Source organism: Gallus gallus, chromosome 1, assembly GCF_016699485.2.
Source record: "Gallus gallus isolate bGalGal1 chromosome 1, bGalGal1.mat.broiler.GRCg7b, whole genome shotgun sequence".
Classification (NCBI taxonomy): Eukaryota; Metazoa; Chordata; class Aves; order Galliformes; family Phasianidae; genus Gallus; species Gallus gallus.
In genome coordinates, this window is record NC_052532.1 from 59,679,746 (window position 1) to 59,705,718 (window position 25,973).

The 25,973-nt window shown below is 37.5% G+C and overlaps 1 protein-coding gene across 2 annotated transcripts in view; it reads left to right on the forward strand.

Moving 5' to 3' along the window:
* IPO8 (importin 8) overlaps positions 1-25,973 on the forward strand; it is a 44,078-nt gene that overhangs the window by 12,783 nt on the left and 5,322 nt on the right. For both annotated transcript variants that reach the window (XM_015287044.4, XM_046901315.1), the window contains exons 6-22: positions 278-367; positions 1,178-1,272; positions 1,851-1,935; positions 4,911-5,045; positions 5,777-5,876; positions 7,506-7,582; positions 8,856-8,972; positions 12,017-12,106; positions 12,693-12,858; positions 13,385-13,545; positions 13,991-14,116; positions 15,886-15,952; positions 16,467-16,592; positions 17,081-17,178; positions 18,251-18,346; positions 19,324-19,544; positions 25,167-25,372. In XM_015287044.4, coding sequence (XP_015142530.1) covers positions 278-367; positions 1,178-1,272; positions 1,851-1,935; positions 4,911-5,045; positions 5,777-5,876; positions 7,506-7,582; positions 8,856-8,972; positions 12,017-12,106; positions 12,693-12,858; positions 13,385-13,545; positions 13,991-14,116; positions 15,886-15,952; positions 16,467-16,592; positions 17,081-17,178; positions 18,251-18,346; positions 19,324-19,544; positions 25,167-25,372 — 2,056 coding nt within the window. The remainder of the gene's footprint in view (positions 1-277; positions 368-1,177; positions 1,273-1,850; positions 1,936-4,910; positions 5,046-5,776; positions 5,877-7,505; positions 7,583-8,855; positions 8,973-12,016; positions 12,107-12,692; positions 12,859-13,384; positions 13,546-13,990; positions 14,117-15,885; positions 15,953-16,466; positions 16,593-17,080; positions 17,179-18,250; positions 18,347-19,323; positions 19,545-25,166; positions 25,373-25,973) is intronic.

Below are 25,973 nucleotides of genomic sequence, written 5' to 3' on the forward strand. Positions count from 1 at the left end.
ATGCTTTTGGTTTCCCTAAGAGGAGGAGGCAAAAAGAATTAGCAAGTACTCAACCCAAGGAACTTTTCTCAAATAGAATCTAGTCAGAAGTTACTGTGCAAATTGTACTGGGAAGGATAGAATTGGAGTAGTATTGATATCTAAACTAATTTTAAGTTTACTGATAACCTCATCCTCCTGGAAGTGTAGCTATTGTAGGAATAGCTCCTACTCACTTCAGAGAAAAAAAAATCAGTGTTTCATGAAAGTATATTTTGATTTTGATTTTTAATTTCAGTACGCATTGCCACTCCAGTTGGTGAATAACCAGACTATGACTCAGTGGATGGAGATCTTCCGTACCATCATTGACAGAAATGTACCTCCGGTAAGGTTCAGTATTGTCAAAACCTCTTACACTTGTGTGTTGTCAGTAGAGGAACACTCAATGTAAAGGTTTTGTAAGTGTGGTCATTTTTTCTTTGTTAGTTTTTTGTTTTGTTTTTTAAGGTGTCTTTTGTTTGAGGTTCTTATCTTTAGAATAAGTGTTCTTCTGACAGAAATGCAGGAGAATTGTGTAAGCTGCCAGATTTTCATTGTCAGAGATAGTGATAATATGAAAACTCCAGTCTATTTTGCAAGCTTTCGATTATTTTAGCCTTTTTCTCTCAAGAAGCAAGAGATCATTGCAAAGCCATGGTTTGTCTCTGTTTCACTCTTTATTTCATCAAACCTCCACATCTCTAGAAGAATGAAGCAAGTAATTAAATGTGTGAGCATGCACGTAGGTACAGCAATAACAGTCTTTCCCTTGTTTTTGAAGATTTGTTTAACAACATTATTTTTAACAGCTTTTGCATTGCTGTATGGTTTGGGTATGTGAATTTGGAGGAGTAGTGTTTTGCTTAATTTTCAAGCAAAAGTCGACACTGCTGTGTGTTATTCAAGTCTATCTGAGAGTTTCAGGTTTTTAAACGTGTGTCATTTTGAACATTCAAGTATGGGCATTGCATAGGTATTTCACATACATGTTTATATTAACTAGTTAAGATGGTGTAAACTTCCTGAACTGTTAACACAGCCAAAGTTTTAGTCAGTGCTGTGAATTTGTATTAGTATGCTCAGTGAGGAATATTTAAAAAGTAATTTATCTCAACAATACACAAAACTAATTCAAAATTCTTGTGTTTATTTATAGGAGACTTTGCAAATTGATGAAGATGATAGACCAGAGCTGGTGTGGTGGAAATGCAAGAAATGGGCATTACATATTGTAGCTCGTCTTTTTGAACGGTAAGGAACTAACAAGCTGATTAAAAACTAAATTAGGGTTACAAATCTTTGATGTTCCTTGGGTACAGTTAGACAAGACAGTTGAGTTGGTTTAACAGCTCATAGTCACCAAAGAGATATTCCCACAGCTGTCCTCTGCCTTGCACTGGCACAGCCAATGGCTTGAGCTCTTAGTGAGATTATTTGGCTCTCAAAGCTGGCAAGAAACTAGCAAGGAAATGTACTCTTTTTTTTCTTCTTTTTTTTTATGTATTCATCTACAACTGCTTGTATTCTTGAATACAAAGGCAGAGAAAGATTTGAAAAGCAATCCAAAACGATGGAAGTTACAGAGCTTACGGCAACAGTGCAGCTGTATTTACTTGACTGTAACGTTACACTGTATGAGGTTCTAAGAAAAGAAAAGGGAAGTGAGGCATTATGTAGGAAATAATGGCTTAGTAGAATATCTGTGGAGAGGATTTGTTGGGGATGGAAGGCTACTCAGGATCATTTGTGATATAGAAAATACTGTGTTTTCGTGCCACAGAAGGCTCTTTGCAATGTAAGTAAATACCTGTCTTCTCTACGTTTTAAAGGTATGGAAGCCCGGGAAATGTAACTAAAGAATACTTTGAATTCTCAGAGTTTTTTTTAAAAACGTACGCTGTGGGCATACAACAAGTAAGTACCCTTCACTTGTTTCTAAATTCAGTCATTTTGGCTGAACGAAGATATTGCTTTCCAATAGTGTGCTCAGACCTTGAAGTTCATACGGCAAAGCTGAATGGAATCAGATTCATTTTTCATTATAGCGATTGAGAAATTGTTTAGAAATCTTAGTACCGTACTTAGCTGAGGTATAACACACAAATGTCCAGCAATTTGGAAAAACTGCGCAGGACAACTTTGAGAAAAGCAAGTGCTTATCAAACAGCGTTATCAGCAGGCATAAATAACTGAGAAAAAAGCGACGGTTTCTCATAGAGGGATGTGTTATCAGGCCACTCATTAGTAGGTGATTTTGCTGCTGACAACTTAGGAACACCGGGTTCTGTCCTGTTGTACGTCAGGAGGATACAATAAGATTAGGAAGTGTCTGGAGAATAGCAGTATTTTGGTTAGCGTATTTTGTGAAAATAGAGCATATCTTCACAGTTGACAAGTGAATTGTTTTTGTTGGGGAATGCTAATTATTTGTGTGTAACATGGTATTGTGGAGATGGCTCAGTTTTGATAAAGCGGCGCAGAAAAGAGGCACTGCCTGTAAATGTTTTCTGTACTTTTGTGCCAGCTTACCTGTGGTCCTCTGGGAATGGACTTCCAGCATCTCCCTAGTTTGAGGAAGTGATTATAGCAGTTGGGCGCCTGGAAGTCTTAGAGTGGTGGTTTGCAGGCTCAGATGTTTCTGGACCAGCTCCTACTGTTTCCCAATCAGCTTGCTACGTTCTGGATTACTAGGAGTGGTAGTTCCCAGGCTTTGTGCTTAACTAAAGCTCTTGAGCATCCAGGCTTTTGGGTTACATATTCCAAAGAAACTCCTGAGAAGTCAGAAGAGTGCAGTTCACTCTCCTACTGGTGATTCTGGGCTCTTGATTTTCAAGTAACACCTGTTTGGATAATCTGTATTAGCAGGGATGTGGCTTGGCAGCAGACTGCCAGATGGAACATTCCTGACAGGGCATCGGCAGGCTTCTCAGGGTTCAGCCTTGCAGCATCTTATTCAGGGTGCCAGGCTGTTCTCACTTCATTAGAATGGAATAGAACAGAAAGTTCAATTGGGCGGCACCTACAGAGACCTAGTCTGACTGCCTGACAACTTCAGGGCCGATCAGAAGTTAGAGATGTTACTGAGGGCATTATCCGAAAGTTTTTTGAACATTAACAGGCCCAGCAAACTTTCTGAACGCGTTTCCACTCCAGAATCCAAAATACAATGGATATCCAGATCATTGATAAAAGTTTTCAACAGGACTGGCCCTAGACTTATGCCTTGGAGAACATTGCTAGTGACCCATTCACTATAACTTTGAGCTCTGCTTTTGAGCCATCATCTGGTGTAGTGTGAAGCTGTTTATCTCAGAATTGGACAATTTATCCGTAAGGATGATGTGAGAGATGGTATCAGCAGCCGCACTAAAATCCAGAAAGATTAAATGCACTGCCTTCCTTTTATCCACCAAGCTTATGACCTTATTACAGAAGGACATCAAATTATTCAGGCAGGATTCATGAACCCGCATTGACCACGCCTAATAATTAAGTCACACTCAGACTATTTCAAAATAACAGAATTGTCTGCAAAAACAATTACTTTTCTCCGTCCAGCTTGACAAAACAAAACAATTTCTCCATTGGTGTATCAATTCTGTGTAAATATGTGAATGATAAGAACTAAAGGATGGTTGTGGGGAGACGGCTAAGTATCAGATAAAAACGAAGGAATTGCAGTCGAATACAAATTCTAAGCTCTTTGTAATGGTTAATTCCTGAGTAGAGAAAGAGGCTTCCGTGGGCAGTGGTCATTTACAATACTTAAAGTTTATACCTTTTAAAAGACCGGGATATGCAGCAGAGGGAGAGCAGTTTAACTTGAAAGATAAATGGTCTTGGATGATCTGCATATTTCTTTCACTTCTCACTCACTGATGCTGATTTGTCACGTTTCACGGCAGTTAGTGAGAATGCTATTGTGAGTATTACATTACTAAGCCTTTGTTACATATTTTTCAGTTAACTGCTGACATTGTGTTAGAGTCTGTGTGAGATATTGCCAATCTTTGCTCAAGGGGTGTATTGTAAAAAACAATAAGATCAGACTTAGTACCCCTAAGGGAAGGACTTATGTTCAAAATAGGACTTACTGTAGTGTTGTAAAGAATTATTAAATAGAGTTTTTCTTCTGAAAACACAATTCAGCTCTTTTGTTATGTTTTGTCCTTGATTTTTATTGTTGCTTGTCTGCGTGGCAGTTCTTTACGTTTACTAACACTCAGTAGTTCCTTTGCCATTAATGTTGAGTGGTGGCTTTGTACTGTAGGTTTTTCTTAGAAGCAAGCCTTTATAATAAGCGTTGTGTTACAGAGTTTGTGATAGCATGCTATATGACACTGTTTGATGGTTACAACAACCAACTGAAGTTCAGATTTTTTTCATCTCCTGATTCACAGGTTTAGGTGTTAACCTAATTTCCTTTTTTAAGTTTAATATTTCTATTATTATCACACTTCTTCCAAAGTTATTTGGCTTCTTTAGGGGACTGGGTGTTCGAAATGAACACAAACTCCATTAGCAGATTCAGGTGCCAGCTGGCTTGAAAATATCAGTGCACCTTTTTGGTATCTGTTCCAAATTTCTCTGAGGCCTGTGTTAACTGTGAGTCTGTGAATCCTGATGCATGTTTTTGTTTACAATCACAAGTGATCACATGATGGATCTAAGAGTAAAGGTAAACGTACCTAAATGCTTGCAAGTTTAGGTTCTTAATGTTTAAGTGATTTCTAACTTTTGGATCAAAGACATTGCAGTGGTTACTGACTCTGGATCTTTTGTAACTAATCAGTCTGTGCTGAAATTCACTGAAAAGGTGTCCTGCATGTCAGTGTATGAGAGCTAATTTTCCACCTTCATTTGAAAACACCAATTCTTTATTTCTTTAGGTTCTATTAAGAATCTTAGACCAATACAGACAAAAGGACTATGTTGCACCGCGTGTTCTTCAGCAAACGTTGAATTACCTGAACCAAGGTGTCATTCACTCTGTAACGTGGAAGCAAATGAAGCCGCACATACAGGTCAGTGCATAACACCCGGATAGAAACAGTGCGTGTCATCGGAATGATAAAAGAAGTAGTTTTCTGTAGTGTTTTAAGGTTTCATGAATCTTTCATGCAGCATCAACCTTGGCAAAAAAAAAAAAAAAACAAACCCCACATTCCCAGGCTAATGCAGTTCTTTTTCACAGTATCATGACTAACTTTTATTGCAGATATTGTCAACTCGCTTAAAGATCCTGTTCCATAAATTCCTTATTTTGCTGAAGTCTGATACAAAGTCCTGGCTTTTATTAGTTGCTAGTGTGAAGAAGTTACTATAGATTTGGAAATTATAATTGATTGCAGTGCAAAGGCAGTCACCAGAGATACCATAAACTATGAGGAACTGATCTGTTTTAGGGATATATTTTATAAGTAGATATAAGAACAAGTGAAAAGCGATTTTCATACCTCTTTTCTCCACATTATAAGCTAGTTAATATAAGTTTGTTAATCCCATGAATGTTGTGGAGAGGGATGTTGAAGCCTGTTCTCATGTTAAGTATTGTATCTGTGAGAACCTTCTGCAGAACGCAATGTTCTGTTGCTTGCAGGTTAGATACTGAAATACATTTTGTGTGTGCTGGTGACTATTATAAAGTTAGATTATATAATTACTGCTGTCTGTATCTGTTGCTAAAGGAAAGGAGAATCTGTACTGGAATTTGATATTCTATGTACTTACATGCATTTGATTCCTCTAATATTAGAGTATAACAGAAGAAGTGATATTCTCCCTAATGTGCTACAAAGATGAGGACGAAGAGCTGTGGCAAGAAGATCCATATGAATATATCCGCATGAAATTTGGTAACTGTCTGTAGTTAGAATTTACTTTTGGTTTTCATCACAATTGTATACCATAGTCCCAAATATAGTGTGGCAACTGTAATGTCTCTGTCTTCGTGTGAGTCTTGAACACAAGTTAGAAGAGAATTTGTTTCATAAATCTCACCAATCTGTAATTAAAGGGCAGATCGAGTGAGTTTTGGCCATTTGGCTACTGATCTTAAACCAGTTCTCTAAAAATTGTTTTCTACTTCAGTTGTGCTCAGTGTATCTAGTACACTGGCTTGCTTTCCTTGTAATGCCAGTTTTAGAACCCTGAATTGGAAACATGACAGCTGTCTGCAAGCTCTTGCAGCTCACACTTTGACCAGAAGAGGCCTGACTTGCTCTTTCTCTATTGAAAATTGTTCTTGTTTTCAGTATCTCTTGCCAACTGTTATTACCAAGTTGTAAAACAATTAGCTATCTATATATTTTTAAAAGTCACACTGAAAAAATCTTGGGAACTACACATTGGACTAATTTATAGTAATTAGTCTTGTTAAAAGGGTCATATCATTGAAAGAGAGAAAGGGTACTTAAAAATATAGCAAATTTAGCTGGAAAATTCCAGTATGCCAGGCACCACAGAGACATGTAGCATTTGGAAATTAATTAACTGCATTTTGGTTAGCATATGAAAAAACAGAGTGTAAAAGGTGCTAGAATACTTAAAAAACAAACAGACAACCCTCCAACCTTGGAAAGTTATAGAAAAAAATTAGTAATCAGGGTGATGACAGGGATACAAATGTGTAGCTGAGTTCTTGGTATCTACATTCTTTTATTTCTGTGTAAGCGGTGAGCCCTATTTTTATCTGTAGCTGAGAGTTAAATACAGATTTGAACTGTATTATGGAAGCATAAATGTACATTTACTTGAAATTTAGTGAAAAGTATTTAGATTTGCAACAGGAATGGTAGTATTTCTGAATCTTGATTTATCTTCAAGATCTCAGGAAAAGTTAATGTGTAATTTTAAACACATTTTAAGGTTATTTTTCTAGATCCTTTTATTTAATGCAATCTGAGTAGGGATGTTTGGATTAGAACACGTTTGGCAGCACAGATTGTTTTTCAATATATAAATTATATTTTTAGTACGATTAAAGGAGGTTTACTTGTAATGAAAGAAGCTGAAAAGCTTCATCTTTCAGCAGATTTAAACTACACCAGATCCAAGGATTTTTTTACATTCAAAGGGTTTCCCATGAGGTTTCAATAAAATCAAGGAAAATTGTGTACATATGTTATACAGATGGCACTGGAATGCATTGGTGTTCTTATTATAGTGGTTTTGATTTAAAAAAGAAAGAAAGAAAGAAAGAAAGAAAGCGACAACCAGCAAATATAGAACAGTTTTTCATCCATTAAATACATGATCTCAAAAGAACTAACGAGTAAATAATTCAATCTTGATAAAGGGAGTGATGAGTGGTCAGTAGATTAGGAAGTCAAGAAATAAATGTTCTTGTGAGTGACATGAACTTCAGTCTGTCTCTTCAACTGTTAATTGAAGACGGTCGTGTCCCACACATTCAAGTTGGTTTATCAGCATTTTATGATGTTATAATCAGAAAGTGAGTTTAATTAATTTATCTTTAACGTTAGATGTATTTGAGGATTATGCATCCACAACAACAGCAGCACAGAATCTCCTTTATACAGCAGCAAAGAAGAGAAAAGAGGTATGGATCTACTTTTTTTTGTTTTAATTTTTACTTGAAGTTTCTTTAATACTGTTATTTTCCCTTACATTTGAAGATGCTATAGAAAGCATCTCAGAAAAATTTACTTGCTAATATATGGTCAAACTCATTCCTGGCTGAATGACATCAATTTGGGGAGAATTAAAATATGTAAGTATAAATAAATAAAAGGTTTCCTCTTACAGCTCTGAAATTAAAATGCCTGATAAAACAAATTGGAATAGATGTAGTAATAGTTTCCCATGTTTATGAACAGCCTCTGCCATAGCTGTTTAGAGATTCTCAAAGTGTAGCAGTGGCACTAATGAATCTAATCCTTGTTAATTTTCACTGATGCAATTTAAAGTTCTGTTGACAACAATGAAATTAGAAGACTGAAATGAATTTCACGGGGCTGATCTTTAAATGAGAACAAAACTTTTCTATAGATCCTTTTATATTTACAGTGGTATATGCTAAAAAACTTACTCAGCCTAGCCCTGGAAAGCATATTGTTCATACTACTGACTTCTCTGGCAACCATTTTCACATGCAGTAAAGCATGGAGCTCGATTTCTTCATGAATTTTCAGAAAAGAGCATAGTCTTTGTATCGGGTCAAATAGCCTTTGACCTTTCTATTTCTTTGTTGTTAAAGCAATCTGTGTCTGCTGACCTTCTTAATTTCATAATTTGTACTCAAATTGTCATAACGTCATCATTTCTGAAAAGCACATAATGTCAATGGAAACCACAACAAGCGATTTATTTTGCCAAGAAACCTTTCCAAATCTCGCCAACTCTACAAGTTATTGCCAAGACTGACAGATTAAAATAAATCTGAGGTTTTAGTCAAAGCTGCTCTTGAATATGTTTATGTTCATAGGTATATTTACATGCACGCATGCCTTTATATATGTAGTGGGCAAGCCAGAAGGGAAGTTAAGGGGGGAAAAAATCTGTGAAGTACTGTTTGAACCTCTTGTCTTTTCCTCACCTTTCCTGGTTTGCCTCAGAACAACAAAAATACTGTAACCACTGTCACTAATACAGTGATTTCAAGATGAATTCAATTTTGTAAAGCTTGGATGAAAAGTTGGAAAAGGAATCTTAAATCTGGGAAGATGCTATGTATAGTACCTCCTGACTGCTTTGGTTAAGATGAGATTTCTACTTACAAAAGTCATATAGTTTTTTAAACTTAATGCTATGAAAATAATTTGATTTAGATACCTCACTGACAAAAGGAGATTCTGTGTTTTTTGTCTACGCAGGTATTGCCAAAAATGATGGCATATTGCTACCAGATTTTGACAGAACCAAACATTGATCCAAGGAAGAAAGATGGAGCTTTGCACGTTATAGGATCCTTAGCAGATATTTTACTGAAAGTAAGTGGGTAAATAAGTAAAATATGGTTACATTTGTAATTTTTACTGTCAATTCCATTTTTCCAATAAAATGTGTTAGCTTATTAAAATCTGGCTAGCCCACAACTGTATTCTTGAAATCAATTGAAAGACTGCAACGTGCAATAGGATTCTGAGGGTCCGTTTCTTTAAAAATATTTATGTTCTTTGCTGTTTTTCTGTATTCTCATTTTATATGCTGATTTTTGTTCTCAGGTTTCTCCAAAACTCTCTTTGTTTCCTGCAGAACCATCCCTTGGTCTTCTTATGCTTTACTAGTAAAATGGAAGGGTGTTAAGGAAAACAAACACGCATTCCATCAATAACATTGCTTATTATTCTTTCAAAACCCCTCCCAACAGCTTGCAATATTGTGGGCTCCTCCTGGTTCCAGAGAAATGTTTGCTTAGCATGTTGTAGGAATGTTTTGTCTAGCTTTACAGCCTTTGTACCATAGGATGCATGACTTTTAAGATGTATTTCATCATCTAGCTGGAAGTTTTCCAAATAAGTGGAAAGAGTGGAAATAAGAATTTCTGTCCTTCTTCCATTTTTTATACACAGTCTTCACAATGTCAGTTCTTCTTTGAAATTTGAATACGCTTTTGACCTACCCTATTGCTGGCCAGTGTAGTAGTTGTTAGAATTTCTCTTACGTTTTTGTAGGCTGTGGAGTCCAAGTACACCCTCTTTCCACCTCAAAAGTAACTGCCAAAGTTATCACTTTCAGAATGAGAATGGAGGCTCGAGGCTTCATTTTAAATTATGTAAAAATTTATTTTATGTGAGTTATCTCTCTGTGCAGTAGGTTTCTTCATACAAAGCCTTGCAAGGCTAAAGGCTGAGTGCTGCACTTGGGTCATAACAACCCCAATACAGCAGTACAATGCTAGGGGAAGAGTGGCTGGAAGGGTGCCCAGGAGAAAAGAGGGATGCTGGTTGACAACCAGCTGAACATGAGCTGACTGTGTGCCCAGGTGGCCAAGTAGGCCAATGATATCCTGGTCTGCAGCAGAAATACTGGAGCCAACAGAGTGAGGAAAGTGGTTGTCCCTCTGTACTTGGTGCTGGTGAGACTGCACCTCGAACACTGAGTTCAGTTTTATTCTCCTTGCTACAAGAAAGATACCGAGTTGCTGGAACGTGTTCAGAGAAGAGCAATGAAGCTAATGAAGGGACTAGAAAACGAGAGGGGTAACTGAGAGAACTGGCACTGTTTAGAGGAGGCTGAGGAGGGAGCCCCATTACGCACTACAGCTACCTGGAAGGAGATTGTAGCAAGATGAAGGTCAGTCTCTTTTCTCAGGTAACTAGCAACAGGACATGGAAATGGCCTCAAGTCTGCCAGGGAAGGTTTAGGTTGATACCAGGAAGAATTTCTTCACAGAAAGGATGGTGAGGCTTTAGAACAGGCTGCCCAGGAAGGTGTTTAAAAGACGTGCACATGACACTGAGGGACATGGTTTAGTAGTGGGCTTGGTAGTGGTAGGTGGCTGGTAGGCCTTCATGATCCTAGTGCTATTTTCCAACCTAAATGATTGTGTGATTCATGTTACAAGGAACAGTTCACCAACATACTCTCTCTGTATATTTTTTAACCTGTGTACCAATACATGTTCAGAAACTGAAATCCTGAAACACAAGTAACTTCTGGAATTTTTTTTTAGACATATTGGATTACAAGCACCATCGTTCATGTTGGAGCATAACAAGGAATAGAATATTCTTTATGTTGTGATAAGCCTTTCATATTGAATGATGTTTCATTTATCTTTGTCCTGAGAAAAAAGAAATTTATTCTACTGTACAGTTACTATTTGAAATTTTCTGTTTTGAAACTTAACGTTATATTTTATAAAAGAGGAGTAAGCCCCAAAGCTGCAGTCTTCTCTGCAGTCTGAATTTCTTGTGTTTGGGATTTGGTAGATGAAAAAATTCCATGAGCTGTTTGTACATAAAATACTTACTTGTAGGTGTCTTCTTTCTGGTGAGTTGACTGAGACATTGATCGTAAGTTGCTCAAAGAGACAGTGACTCTGCCTTATCCACCTAGTTCTCCACAGACTCTCCATTTGAGTTCATGCAAACCTCTGACTTGTGTACACAAGGAAAAGTTCTTTTCCCTTCTCTGTCGTTGGCTTTTTTTTTTTTTCCTCTTTTCAGTTCTTCATCTGCTTCTCCTAAGGTTTGGGAATCTGCGTGGGGAAAAATTGGTGTATGAATTAGTGGGGTAGAAGTCTGATCACTTAAGATACATTTAGTATTGTATCTTCATTTTCACCTCTTCTTAGCCACTTAGTTATTCCTTTAGATGGTAATACAGTCCCTGGTATTATTTTTATTATCTTATTTTGTGATATATTGGGTCTATAGGTGCTAGGAAAGTGCCCAGTCTCCATGCTGCTGGTTCTGGCCTTCTTTGAATATCTTGGGATTTGCCAAATTTGGAATATTGAAAAATGGTTTCGACTGCTTAGCCGTATCCCGACAAAGAAATTTCTATCATAAAGGAATTCTTTTTTCATCAGTAACAGTATTAAAAGCATTATTTATGAATATATAAAAATACGTGAGCTGTTGTAACGTGTAACATAATTAGCTGTAATGCTTATAGTAATGGCAGGTCATTTGAATCTCAGATCTGTTTCATACTAAATTTCGATTTATCATAAGCTATGTATACACTCGGTTTTAGGAAGACTGAAAGTACTAGGTTCTTCATCCTAATTAATTTTAAGGAATAAAAATGAGCTGGAAACAGTGCTTTAGAGAAAATGAAAATTCCTGGTATAGTATTGCAAAAAGTAATGTAGAGTTCGTTATTATATGTACAGATTTTTTATTTACCTGGCTTTGAACTTGAGTTTTGCTCAGTTAAAGATACAAGATCCATACCTCTTCATATGTATTTCATAGGCAAATCATTGTATTTTTCAAGATAGCAAGATATTTAAAGTGGTTTTCTGACTTAAGTTGAATATATGAAATGAATGGTCTCCAAAATTTATTTTTCTTTTCACCAACAGAAGAGTGTATTCAAGGATCAAATGGAGCTGATGTTACAAAATCATGTATTTCCATTGTTCATGTCTAACCTGGGGTACCTCCGAGCTAGAGTAAGTTCACCAATTATGTCAATTTCAGTATTTGCTGTGTTTCTTTCCTTTTAGTTTAACTTCTTTCTGAGCGTCAATGAAAGAAGTAAAGCAAATATATTGTAAAAATTCAAGTAGCTATCTTATACAGTAATTTTTCAGCATTTTGACTTAGAAATTGAACAGTCAGTTAACTGAATTGTAGGAGGGTCTCTGTTACATTGCTGTTTACATCCTCAGTCAGACTGAAGAACTTGAGCAGTGATTGTGACCATTTTGTGATTATTTTTCGTTAGTATCTCAATAACTACAGCTGTTAGACAGCTGTGAAGAACAGGTAGAATTTTCACAGAGTTTTGGGTGTAGCTTGAACAAAATCCACAACTGCCCATGAGTCATAAACAAATGGTTAATTTTCTTTCGTTTATTTTCTGATATTTTTCCTCAGAAGGACCAGAACTGTACATGCCAATTTTGTGCCCACTGGATTTATTGGAACTTGGGGACGGGAAATAAAGAACTCATTGACTGTAAAAAGTTACTGTATGAATACACTGCGGTCAAGAAAAAAGTAGTCCTTAACTTGCTTTTGCTTTTTTTCATGCAGTCCTGTTGGGTACTTCATTCGTTCAGTGCTTTGAATTTTCACAATGAGCTGAACTTGAGGAATGCAGTAGAGTTGGCGAAGAAGAGCCTGATTGATGATAAAGAAATGCCTGTCAAGGTAGAAGCTGCCATAGCTCTTCAGATGTTAATAAGCCACCAGGAGCAAGGTAGGCTGCAGTGATTCATCAATTGTATATATTGATTTATTTATTTGTTTATTTATCTTTGTTGACGATTATAAGATTTGTGCAGATTTATCTAAACATTTTTACCATTTGAAGATGTAGATTTTGGAACGTTTCATCATGTTTTGACAGCTTCACTTACTCATTTGCTACTGTATACATCCCAGAATTCTGATGTCAAGTTTTTATGTTGGGTTTCTGCACAAAAATTGGTATCAGAGTATTTAACTTGATTAAGTAAATAGTGTCTGTCTTTCTTTAATGAAGTGTAATAGCATATATTTAAGAATGAGTGCTTTCCTGTGTGTTAGGGCATGTATTCTTCCGAAACAGTGGATTTTTTTTGTGGATGGCTGTACAATGTGCAGTTTATTTAATCTCTTAGTCTGCTGGTTATATGCTGTATAAGTGCTTTGGGTATATAACAGTAGTCAATTACCTAGCAGTTATGAGTATATTTGTGTCTAAGGATAGCTGATTTCATTTAATTTTAACTTTTTTTTTTAAGCTAAGGAATACGTGAAGCCATATGTAAGACCAGTTATGCAAGAGCTCTTGCACATTGTTAGAGAGACAGAAAATGATGATCTTACAAATGTAATTCAGAAGATGATCTGTGAGTACAGTCAGGAAGTAGCTACCATCGCTGTTGACATGACGCAACACCTGGTAAGGGACAATACTGAAGGTACTGTCCAATCACAAGCATATGCCTGGCTCTGTAAACTTCTTATTAACTTTGTTTGAAGTGCACACTGTTTGAAATAATCCCTGTGAACGTCCACCTATAGTATTCACCACAGTTTGTTTTTCAGTTTGAAGCATCTTTAAAACCTTTTCAGAGGCTTTCAGAGATGCCAAATTTTGCGCTTGGTTTTAATGAGTCAAGTTCTGACTATTTAACATTTAAAATGTTTTAAAATAACTAGACTTCTCAAAAACATATATTCATTTTCTATATTCATTTTTCAAAACTAAGAAGCATATTTTTCAACACTGACAGCTCTTACAGATAGGGCACTGCTGGTTTTGCATTAGCTCTCTTGTTTCTACATGAAAAATGAGGAATGTGAATTGTCTTTTGAATGTCAAATTGGTTGTTTTTCTTGCATAGGCTGAAATATTTGGTAAAGTACTTCAGAGTGAGGAATATGAGGAAGTGGAGGACAAAACAGTTATGGCCATGGGTATCTTGCACACTATTGACACTATCCTAACAGTTGTAGAAGATCACAAGGAGGTGAGATTTCCTTTTGTACATCTGCTGTTCCCTCATGCCTCTCATTCATGACAGCAAGCACTTTTGTGTATGTATTGCATCACTTGATGCACATGAATGAACGTTTACTATAGCAGGATGGTGAATTAGTACCAAGTGACCTCTTAGAAATCTGAATTTAAAGCCCAGTTTATTTCTGTGTTTTCTTAATTGCTTAGCTTCGCTCTCAACCTTACAGGAAATTTATATCCTGAGTGTAAAATCTTCAGTCCTTACTCTGATAAATACTTCATTGGATAGTTATTACAGAGCGTTAAATGGTCGTTAGGAAGTAATATTTTGCATATGGGTAACTTTTTGATAATGGTGACTCATATTTTGTTCTTCACCTAGCAATTTCTTGCATAGGATTACTAGGAATTGGTCTTGTTACAAGTCTACATTTCACATATTCAGAGGAAAAAAGGGATTGTTTCTGCTTGTAGCTGGCCGGGGTAAGGAAGGACTTCAGTGACTGGCAAGAAAGTCAAAGTCTGTCAGTATCTGAGCCCAACTGGCAAAAAGCACAAATGTGCTTTGTCCTAGTTTGTTTTGCTTCCTTTGATTTACAGTGAGAAAGTTTTATTGCCAATGTGAAATCCGACTATGAAGCTTATAATTTTAAACATTCATTCGTTATAATATTTTTGTGTGACTATTGATTTGAGAACATCTTTCATTCCTTTACAAGAACCCCTTGGATCTTTCCATAGCTAGAATGAAATCTGGTAGCTAAACTGACCATCAAGAGAGGTAATCTGAAGCGGATCTTCAGGTTTTAGCCTAGGAAAACCTTTGGGGTTGGAGTATTTATGGTATCAGCTTAGCAGCTTGTTTTTCTGCTCTGTGAAGAGCAAACTAAAATATTGTGCAGAGTGCTCTCCTCAGGATCTTAAATCATTTTAGAAGTGATATAAATGATACACGATCGATAAATGAGGCTGAAAACTCCTTAGAAATTCCTTTCCCTTTCATCGTTAACTATGCAGAGAGCTTAGAGGATGATCAGCTCTAAGCCATGTGTCTGAATCAGTTGCCTGAAGGTATGTGGATGAAACTGTGATCACATGCTTAAGCCCTTTGCTGGCAGGAATTGCAGAAAGCCTGACATCCTGCAAGATTTCATGTTTAATGAATGACTAGTGGCAATACCACGAGATGCCTATACTGGAGGTTTTACTTAGGTTTGCAGTGTGGCCATATCATTCTCCTAATTTGATTTCATTCATAAATGTAGTCTGTCTCTAACACAAGGCTGAATAAGTTATCCTCTCAGCTTAAAACTGCCCGCTCCAGCAGATAGCTACATAATAGCTTTTGTCTGGCTTCAATGCAGTTTTATTCTCCCAAATTCTACATGTTTCCCTTTTGTCAAGCCTGGTCTTCTGGGAAGCTCTCCATAGATCTTAAGCAAAAGCATCACTTCCTTTCTTTTTTTCAACCTATTCTTCTTCAAAGAAAGAATTTGGACTGAGGCCTTATTACCTCAATCTGAGTACAGTGTTTGCCTCTTTACATTATATTCGGAAAAGGACAACAGGCACAGTTTTTAACAGGATCTGCAGAATAACCTTTAAGTTAAAATTCTTATAATAAAAAAAAATGCCGTGACAAGCTTTAAAGTTGTACTGCTTATTGAGAAATTGAGCACCCACACCAGTGAGACTTTACTTCATAACCATACGATCATTATTAAGTTACTGTCTTTCTAGATTTTTAAATAAAATCCTTTTTTTTTCTTTAAATTTCAGATAACTCAACAGCTGGAGAGCATTTGTTTGCAGATCATCGGCCTTGTTTTGCAGAAGCATGTTATAGGTATCTTTTGGAGCTAATTTTTAGAGAAAGGTTATAGGTTTTTACATGAAAAAAAGTCTTTGATTATTACAAACAGTACTGTCATCCTGGACAGAAGTTCGTCTTAGTTGCTTCTTGAACACACAAAACCAGGAGATGCAGTTATCATTATAGTTCCTGGCTAACTATGTTAAAGTAAAAAGTCTACAGTTACTATTTTATGAGGGGGAAATAAAATAAAAGTACATTAAGAAAGAAAAAAATATTTTGCAGTAAGTCAAAGCAATGTCTTTGATGCGTTGCTAATACGTTTTCCCAGTGTGTATTTATAGTGAGAAGCAATGCTGATTGTTGCTACAGCCAACATAATGCTTGTCTAGAAGAGTCTTTTCCAATTTGTGTTATTTTTTTTCATATTCGTATAGTTACTAATTGCTGCCTTCCAATAGTTATGTGATGCTTTGGGTTTTGGGATATTTACAAGCGAGAGGTTTTTTTTACAGGTTGTTGTTTACAAAATGTTTCTCCTTTCCAGAGTTTTATGAAGAAATCCTTTCCTTGGCGTACAGCTTGACATGCCAGATGATTTCACCTCAAATGTGGCAGCTTTTAGGTGTTCTCTATGAGGTTTTCCAGCAGGATTGCTTTGAATACTTTGCAGGTATTTCCGCTTCCATTCTGTTGATGTTTCAGCTGTTTGGGAATTTGTCTCCAGAACCTGCCTTACAAAGGTTGCTTCCATGTAGTGTCTTGGTGTAAAGTGATCGGGTGCTTGAGTTGTGCCCTGACCATCTGTTTAGTGTAGGAGTATAACAGGAGCTTATCTAGCTTGAGAAGCATGTTCAAATCTGTCAGTACGATCAGTTATTGTAGGAGGTCCTGATAAAAGAAAGATGAAATGTAGTTAAAGGCAAGCTACAAATTCATAAACTAAAATGTAGTTCTATTCTATTTCTTCTCCTGAGAATGTCTTCTGCACTGTGCACTTTACGAAGAATTCTGCTAGAGTAGACTTCAGCAATATTTGAATTTCCAACCATGTCCAGGAATTTGGGTTAATGAATTCCATTATAGGATTGCAGCCTCATTGGCTAGCAGTTTTATTGATTAATCTATAATTTCTTTTTTTTTGCTCTTCCTCCTCTGCAGATATGATGCCTCTCTTGCATAATTACGTGACCATTGACACTGATACTTTACTGTCTAATCCAAAGCATTTAGAAATCATTTACGCTATGTGTAAAAAGGTAAGGCTTCTGATTGTTACTGTTGTGCTTATCACCGGTACTTAATTATCAGATAAAAAGTGATCTGAACATGCCAGATAGTGGCCAGTCATTTCAGAGTGAAATGAAGTTTGGTCTCATCTCAGTTCCGAGTAGACATAGCAGCTTCAAACTTTTAAGTGAAACACTTAAAAAAAAACCCAACACAACAACAACCAACGTGCACAAATGCGTGGGAGAAAGTTGCTGTGCTGTTGTTTGTGTTGGCGCTCTTCTATGAACAGCTATTTTGGTAAGCAGAGGAATTAATGAAGTCTGATTTCCTTTGGTTGTGTATCTTCTGATTGGATTCTTTTGTTGTCAGCTAGGGTATGAACTCATTTGAAGTTCTTTATACATCCTCTTTTTTCCCTTTTATACTCTTTCTGTCCTGCATAATAAAGTATGAGGTCGCACTGCAGTTTTTTTCTCATTTGGGGCATTATAAAGTCTTACAAGCATAGATAGGTGCTTATAAGCATCTATCCACTTGCTTATTTTTAAGAGATTCGTGGGGATTTAACGTGATCGAGAATTCTGCTGCCCTGTCAGATTTGATTGATGCTGTCCATAGGGTTTAAACATACTGGGAAAAAACAGTTTCATGCATATGCGCCTGTACAGAGAGAGATTATATGCATCTTGTTTTTAGTCTGAAATTAGCCTAGAGATAAGTCCTCACTTTGCCAGGCTGACTACCTGCCATTGTCTATTAGAACTGAAGTCACAAAGAAATAGAACATAGAAAACATCAATGATTCTTATAAGTAATATTTCCTTTGAAAAGGAGAAAGCAATAAAGGACATATAAGTGATGCTAACATGAATAAAAAACAACAACACTTCCTTCTGAATTTTTAGATCCACCGTTAGCCACCTGTCCTCACTTTTGTCCTGTAGAGATGAGATCTGTCATTCTTAATTTGTCGTAAAATACAGCGTGAATATACATATATGCCATTTAGAGGTTTGATTTATGCATGTATGAAAGCACTGGCATTCCTAGTTGACAATGATTAATACCGATAAACTAAATTGCCATTCTGATTATTAGGTATTGACAGGAGATGCAGGAGAAGATGCGGAGTGCCATGCAGCCAAGCTCCTAGAAGTAATTGTTCTTCAGTGCAAAGGACGGGGTATTGACCAGGTGATGCATGTTTAACACATTCTCTCTTTTACAGATTTCCAGTGCTACGTGTATAATTCCTGTGAAAAGCAGTTGGAATCAGAGAATTTTAGGGAGATGTAATAAGTGGGAACGGGGAGAAATACAGAAAAGTGTAAATAAGCTCATGGGTGTTTGTGTAGAGTGTTTCTGGTGCTGAAGATGAGAGATACTTAGGCATGACCAGAGTATGATTGCAAACTGAGTGGTAAAGGTGTAGTATGATGTGCAGGATTGCCTGCTTTTTTATTTTTAAATGGAATCTGAAAGGGATGAAAGTGAATTGTATGCATTTACACTGACGTAAGAGTGTGGTGGACGACTGAACTGAGCACCACAACTCTGAATTAAAACAGTTGTGATCTGAACCGAAACTCAGAAACTGAAACATTCATAGTGCTCCTTTAACTAATACACAGCATAAACCTACATGTTGAAATACATGTAGGTTTTTACTTTGTTGCGCAGAACTGTGTGCACACTCACTTTTTCAACCCTCCCTTGTTTCAAACTTTTGTATGAAATTTAACATCACGCTGCATTTACTAGGAATAATGCTTTTTTTCTTGCAGATTTAGGTCATTTCAGTTTCTAGTATCTGCTGCTTTTTAAATTGTTGGATATCTCTGCTCCAAGATGAGAATGTCCTCGATTTCTTTTCATAACCTTTTATTCACACTAAAATTCTGCCAAACGACTCCAAATATTATCCTCTGTGCCGAAAATAACATTGGCAGCTTTTAACTCGTGGAACAGTTGTTTTTGAGAAGATCTGTAAGCATATAATCAGAGGCTTAAAATGCTTTTGTATTAGGAAACAAATCTTATGCATTCTTAAGATATACCTGGACTTCAATTAGCCTTGGAGGTCAGTTCAGATAAATGTGTTTAAAACTTTTTAATAATGTGGCAACATGTATAATACCTGCTCTTTTTTTCCTTCTTCTTTATATTCCCAGTGTATTCCACTCTTTGTGGAGGCCGTTCTGGAGAGGTTGACAAGAGGGGTTAAAACAAGCGAGCTCCGTACCATGTGTCTTCAGGTTGCCATAGCTGCACTCTATTACAATCCTGACCTACTTCTGCACACCTTAGAGAACATCAGATTTCCACACAACCCTGAGCCCATCACTGCACAGTTCATAAACCAGTGGATGAATGACACCGACTGTTTTCTTGGGCAAGTATTGTCTTTTTGTATTTCAAAAGACCTTGATTTTGACTTGTTCACTTCTCTTCTCACCCTTAGTCACGTAGATGCAAAAGGTCTCATTCCCTGACTGTTCTAAATAATATTTATCCACACTGGGTCTAGTTACTATACTAATAAAGGTGACCTATGCATATTTATTTTTTCTTGGTCTTTTGACTTATACGAATGTATTCAATTTTCTGTGTTGCAACAATACGAGAGTACAATACAAGTTATATTTCAGGATTCTTTAAGTTTCTTGAGTATAGACTATCAGACTTGGTGTTAACAAAAATTCAGACTAGAAATTAGGAGAAAAAATCTTTAATGTGAAAGTGAAATACTGGAACAGGCTTCTTAATAAAGTGATTGATGCCGCATGCCTGTCAGTGTTCAAGAAGCATTGGACAGTGCCCTTGTTAGTATGCTTTAACAATTGGTTAGCCATGAAGTGGTTGAGCAGTTGGACTGGATAATCTTTGAAGGTCTATTCCTCTTCCCCTCCATGTTTGAGTGCAAAAAAGGTAAATGTGGGGAGGAAAAAACCTCTTCTTTGTTATAACAAAAGCGGTGTATATCTGACCTTTTCTATTCCTATGCATAGGAAGTGTCTACAGTACATCCTATATCTTAACATAAATACACACATCATTGTTGAGACATTTAGAGGGGTTACTTGAGTTGATGACAAAGTAGGCATAAAGTACCCAGAATCCTTCATTTCTTTTGGAGCACCACTGGCTGAAAAATGACATCTCTAAGTCTGTCTCTCCTGCATCTTTTGATAATATTACCACTAATTTTTAAATTACTTTTGAGGCTGCTGACTTCAGAAAAGAACGAGACTTCTAGTATCAGGATTTCCATGTACTCATTTTTTATGGCTGAAGAAAGTTCCTTGATATTCAGCTCCTTATGTTGTCATTTTTTCTTGTTTCGTACCAAATGCTGAAAGCATACAGAGGCAGTGTGAAAGCAGATATTCCCTATAGGTGGTAAACTTGTCATTCCTTTTTAAAAGAAATAAAAATGAAAGGGATTTATAGCCTTAAACGGTTCATCCAGTGAGAAGCTAGTGAGATCCAGAGGAGAAAAATACTGTCGAGCTGAATACTTTCCAACTCCAAGTACTTCTGTATGCTACAGCTTAACTTTCAGTTCTTTTGTGTTGCTTTTCAAAAAGCATTAGCTTCTGCAACTACTGTTCAACTAAAGTCTTTTTCAGAGCTGAGACAAAAGTTGACAAAGCCTATAAAATGAAACACAAGAGATTATCATGCTAGATTCTGCTCAGACTATGAACTTGAATGGTAGCTGAAGATCAAAATGTATCTCTTTGATGTGCTGCTACCAGCAGTGAAATAAATACCTGTAATGTTGCTTAAATCTAAAAATTGCTTTTCCTTCAGTGCTGCCTCCTCAGTAGGTGGCTTCCAGGCATAGGGCTTTTGCTGTGGCACTGCTTGTCAGGCACTCTGATGTGATATAAGTGACTCCTCCCTTTCTCCCAGAAGGACAGGACTGCTTCCAGAAGACCATTTGATTTTAGTAAGGGTTATAAGGGTCATCATCTGAAGAAGCTTACCTTAACGAGAATAGATAGTTGCAAACAAAATCTGGCTTCCTTGCTACCCTTCCTTGGGCCTTGTTTTTGTCAGTGAAGACACTAATGGGCACCCTCTTTTGTACAGTTCTTCCTTCCAGCTGTCATTTAGTGTTGTTTCAGCTTAGAGTTGGGTTGCTTTCCAGCAAGAAGCAGTTGTAGGCTTAAATTCAAGTCAGTTGCTGTGATCACAGATCGTGGAGAAACAGGAGAAGAACGAAGTAGATCCACCTCCAGGTGTGAACCTTACTGCTATTTCTTCATCAGCCCTGCAGGCAGCCTGTCATTTACTGGTTGGTAACAGTGTGTCTTTGTGATACACACACCACGTGACTCTCATGTCCCTTTGCCCTTCTGCTCCTCTAAGTTCCTAGTGCCCAGAGATCCTGCTCTACCCAAGGGTCTGAAAGGCAGTGGGGTTGCGTGTGTGTGTGTGTGTTCTCCTGCTGGAGCCAGTGGTGTTTGCCAAAGTATGCAATGTTTCTTCGGCAGTACTTGCGAACTCCTGGAATGGAATCCATGGGAATAATACATCTTGCTGTGGGGGAAAGCAGTTAGGGTATGATAAGTAACCGCTCTTCCATGATATTAAAAATATGGAAACTATTTAAAACTGTTTAGAAATGTTAAAAATAATCAAGGCAAGATCTCAGAACTCATTGCAAGACTGCATAAATCTGTATGTCATTGTGGATATTACACATCTGTGAACGTGTGCCCATATACCCCAGTGTACTGTGTTTATTTGTATCTAAATGTGTTTTCGGTGAGTACTTCAAATTGATGAAGGGCAAGGGACTGAAAAACATTTATAGAAACGTGTTCCTTGCTGCCTTACACCTTTTCCCTGACAGCATGAAATTTGGGTGAGATTTCTGCATGTCTTATTCTTACACTAAAAATTCTTCTGTGGCAACTGGGGTGAAAGGAAAATGTAACTTGTTTCAAAAAATGTGTAGATATTTTTATTTATCTATCTATCTAGTTAGTTAGTTAGTTAGATTAGGAGAATTTATTTGACAGGAGTTTAAATCATTAGAAATCTTAGTGTATAACATCATAATCTTCTATAGGTCAAAGAAGGGTGGTTCCAACTTTGCACATTACTTGCAGTTTGTCCAGGAAGCAGATTAATGTAATGGAAAGCAAGTTGATCCTTACATAAAAGGAGCACAACAAACCAGTAAGGGAAAGGAAGGCTTGGTGATTTCCCTCTGAAACACTTGCAACACAGTTTAAACTACAAAAGATCTTTTTTTTTTTTTAATCTTGTGTTGGAGGAAGTGTATTAGGTACAAAAGAAAGACCACAGAGTACGTTAAAACCAGACCTGCTCAGGAGTTGTGCACTGCACGGCCATGTGTGACTCCAAGGACATATGTTTAGCACACCAGGCTTGATATGTCTGTGAGGCAGCAGAGTGCATGATTGCTAGGGAGGACTACTGAGTAATGAGTGCACATCCTGAGGGACAAAGGAAGGAGAATGGTATACAGACAGCTTTGTGCAGACAAAAGGATACTGAAATAATGAATCTTTCGATAGCAAAGGAATGGTTCCAAAACCATTCTTTGCTATTACCAAAATATGTAAATGACATAAAATTCTGCTTCACTTGTTCAGTGCTGTTGGTGTTTGATACAGCTGTGACTTTGGAGTGCTGAACTTCAGAATTGTCCTGCTGTTTCTCTGTGCTGACACGTGGACAAAACAAGTCTCCTTCTGGCTTAGGTTCTCTAAGGTGTCTCGATGCCTGGATGTCCTGCTGAGCCTTCTAATAACATGCTCATTTTAAAGGCATGTGCTCATTCTAAAGGCGTGTGCTCATTCTTACATCTTTTCTGATGAGATGCTTGAAAATGGGGCATGACGAATATAGTGCACTTTCTGGCTATTTGGGCCACTTCCTAATAGTGATTCCCTTTTACACAACAGTGTGTGAATCTTCCACTTGTATTAGCTGACCAGAAAAGGTAATTTAAAATGAAGCTAAGCCACTAATTACTATAACTTCAGAATTGTTTTTCCCGCTGTGTTACGCAATTTGCATTGTATAACAGTAGCTTTCTCAAATGTATTCTATAAGGTAATTCCATGTGTCATTTACAACTCTGTTGCACATACACACGAAAGAAGTCTTATTGCTTCCCCATGTCAAGATGCAGTTTAGGAGTCTTCCACATGCATTACAGAGCTTGGATCAAACTTGTATGGAGGTGCTGGCAGAGAGAGTGTAGGGAAAGTTCTTTCCTTTTGTACTTGCAGTAAGGACAGCTCTTCCCCAGCAGGCTGTACCTCATTCATAGGTGGCAACATCTTGGGATAGAATTTTAGTCTTCATGATGTCAGTGTGTGAGCAGGGGGTGAGGAGTTGGTTTTTGAGACGTATAAACTGGGAGGAACTGAGGAGTTTCAGTTTTTTCGTGTAACAAAGATGAACGCAGACTCTGTTCCCCTGACTCAATTTCCTTGGTTGTTTTGGATGCCTTCTGTGCTCGATTCCTTTTGAAAAGGAACTACTGCAGCTTGCAGTGATGGAGGGGGACAGTCTTTGCCCACTTGCATTTTGGTGCAGTTTTCAACATGTGTAATGTAGCAGCCAAACCCAACAAGGCATTGTGTCATTTCGTATGCTAGGTGGTTTCATTTTCTTGGAAGGATCATAATGTTATGCACGGTTGTATATAATTTATCATTATTGTCGGCTACTCTGAGAATGGGATGACTTTGTTAAGCCATACCAGGACTAGCAAAGTAGGGGGTGTAATGAAATCCCTCCAGGTCCAAAGCCTTGTTTAAGCACATATGGAGCTTAGAAAGCCGTTATACGATCACTTGTATTACTCGAAGAATATTATGGTTTAGTAGCATATTATATGCAACCTTTGGTAACGGAAGTTGTAATTATTTGTAGTATCATATTTCTGTATTAATTTCTGAGGTGGTGGATTAAACTGGCTGTTTTCCTGTTGCAGTCTCTGGCGCTCATTCAGTTAGTTACTTCTGTTGCAAGTTGTATCCTCTTCATTCCAAAGTAAAACCAATTCCGTAACAGAAGTATCTACTGAGATTCGGAAGGGTAGACAGAAGTGTTCAGAAATGCTGAAAGAGAATAGCTTTGTTTTTCACCCCATAGCCCTGCTGCAGCTGTGCTAGTAATACCATGTTGCTGCACAGATAGAAGACTGCATAGGATTACCTGAAGCACAGGTTTAGGGAGAGAAGAACCTACACAGCAGCCAGCTTTGGAGATCTGCTTTGTTTTCTGCAGGTCCTGATGAAAATTCTTGCTCGAACTGCTTGTTCTGTACAGAGTTTGAACAGAAGCTGTCAGCATCAAATCGAAGCATTCAAAACTTTCAAGCTCTTAATAGAAAAACACCATAATGTTAGAGAAAAGTTGAGTGCCAGGGGGGCTTCCTGCAAAGGAGGGGTCAAAGACTATAAGTAGAGGCGGTTAAAGCACTCTACAGAGTGCTTAAATACAGTTAGTCCTGTGGCACTCCATAAAAGCACCCTGCAACTCAATGTGGTCCTGCTTGTCATTACTCTTCACTAATAGTCTTTTTGCTAATTTCAGTCCCTGCTACAGTAGTCCTACCAAAGCCAAAGCAAATTAATTTTCCATTCTACTTAATAATGATAATCTTTATCAAATGCATTGTTAAAGACCAGACTGTACCTAATTATTAAACTATTTTGTTGAGCATTACAAACTTTGCATTTGGTAATCATAGAATCATCAAGGTTGGAAAAGACCTGTAAGATCATCCAGTGCAACCGCCCACATATCACCAGTAAACAGTTCTTCAAGGAGTTTGGACATTGCTTGACAGGTATTTGATTGTTATTAGACAAATGCTTTCCAGTGGGAAATCATGTGTGTAGGAGCTTTGAACATAGACTTTGAAGATTTTATCTGTCTTCTACCATGTTGAGTGCCAGCACTTTATTACTCCTTGCAGTGAAATTCTGTTTTTATGTTTAATGTTTGTGTGTTGTTTTAGACTCCATGACAGAAAGATGTGTATAATAGGACTGAGCATCCTAATGGAGTTACAGAACCGACCACCTGCAGTGGATGCTGTGGCTGCTCAGATTGTCCCTTCAATCCTTCTCCTCTTCCTGGGCTTGAAACAAGTTTGTGCCTCACGAGAGCTCACAGAACACGAGGATCATGCTAAAGATGAGAAGCACGTTGCAGAAGATAATGGTAAAATCTCCCCTTTTCACATTGTGGATTTTGTCTGGATTTAATTTAAAGGGGGTAAGAAATTGCAGTTCACTTCTAAGGCTCATTAGTCTGCTGAAAATAAATAGGCTTATTGGGTGCTTGACAGATCACCTTGGAAATGGACTTTTCCTCCCAAAATTTAATGAAAATGTTTCAGCGTATCATAGGTCATACTTCGTGGGAGGATAGTAATGGTTCAGAAGTAACAACAAAACTTGCAAGTCCACTATTCTGGGTTGTGAATGTACGCCATCTTCTCACGTAGGCAGCAGGAAGCTCCACTGGCTTTATTCTTGATTCCTGGAATGAAGCTGTTCCTAGTACCCAGCTATCTTAAAGACCTATTCTAGTGAACTTTGAAGGACATCCTTGCGAGTCTTTGTCCAAATGGAATATGGCACGCAGTGATTTGCAAAGTGGAGGAAACAGAGGTTCCTGGAGTAGAAAGACTTCTTATTGCTATGGCTGGCAGAAGGGAGAAAACGTCCGAAGTGTACATTGCAGTGAGAGTTGGGGGAAGTGAATTTTGTGCAGCGTTGCAGGCAGATAGGTGTGGCCTTATTTGATCTGGAATAGGAGA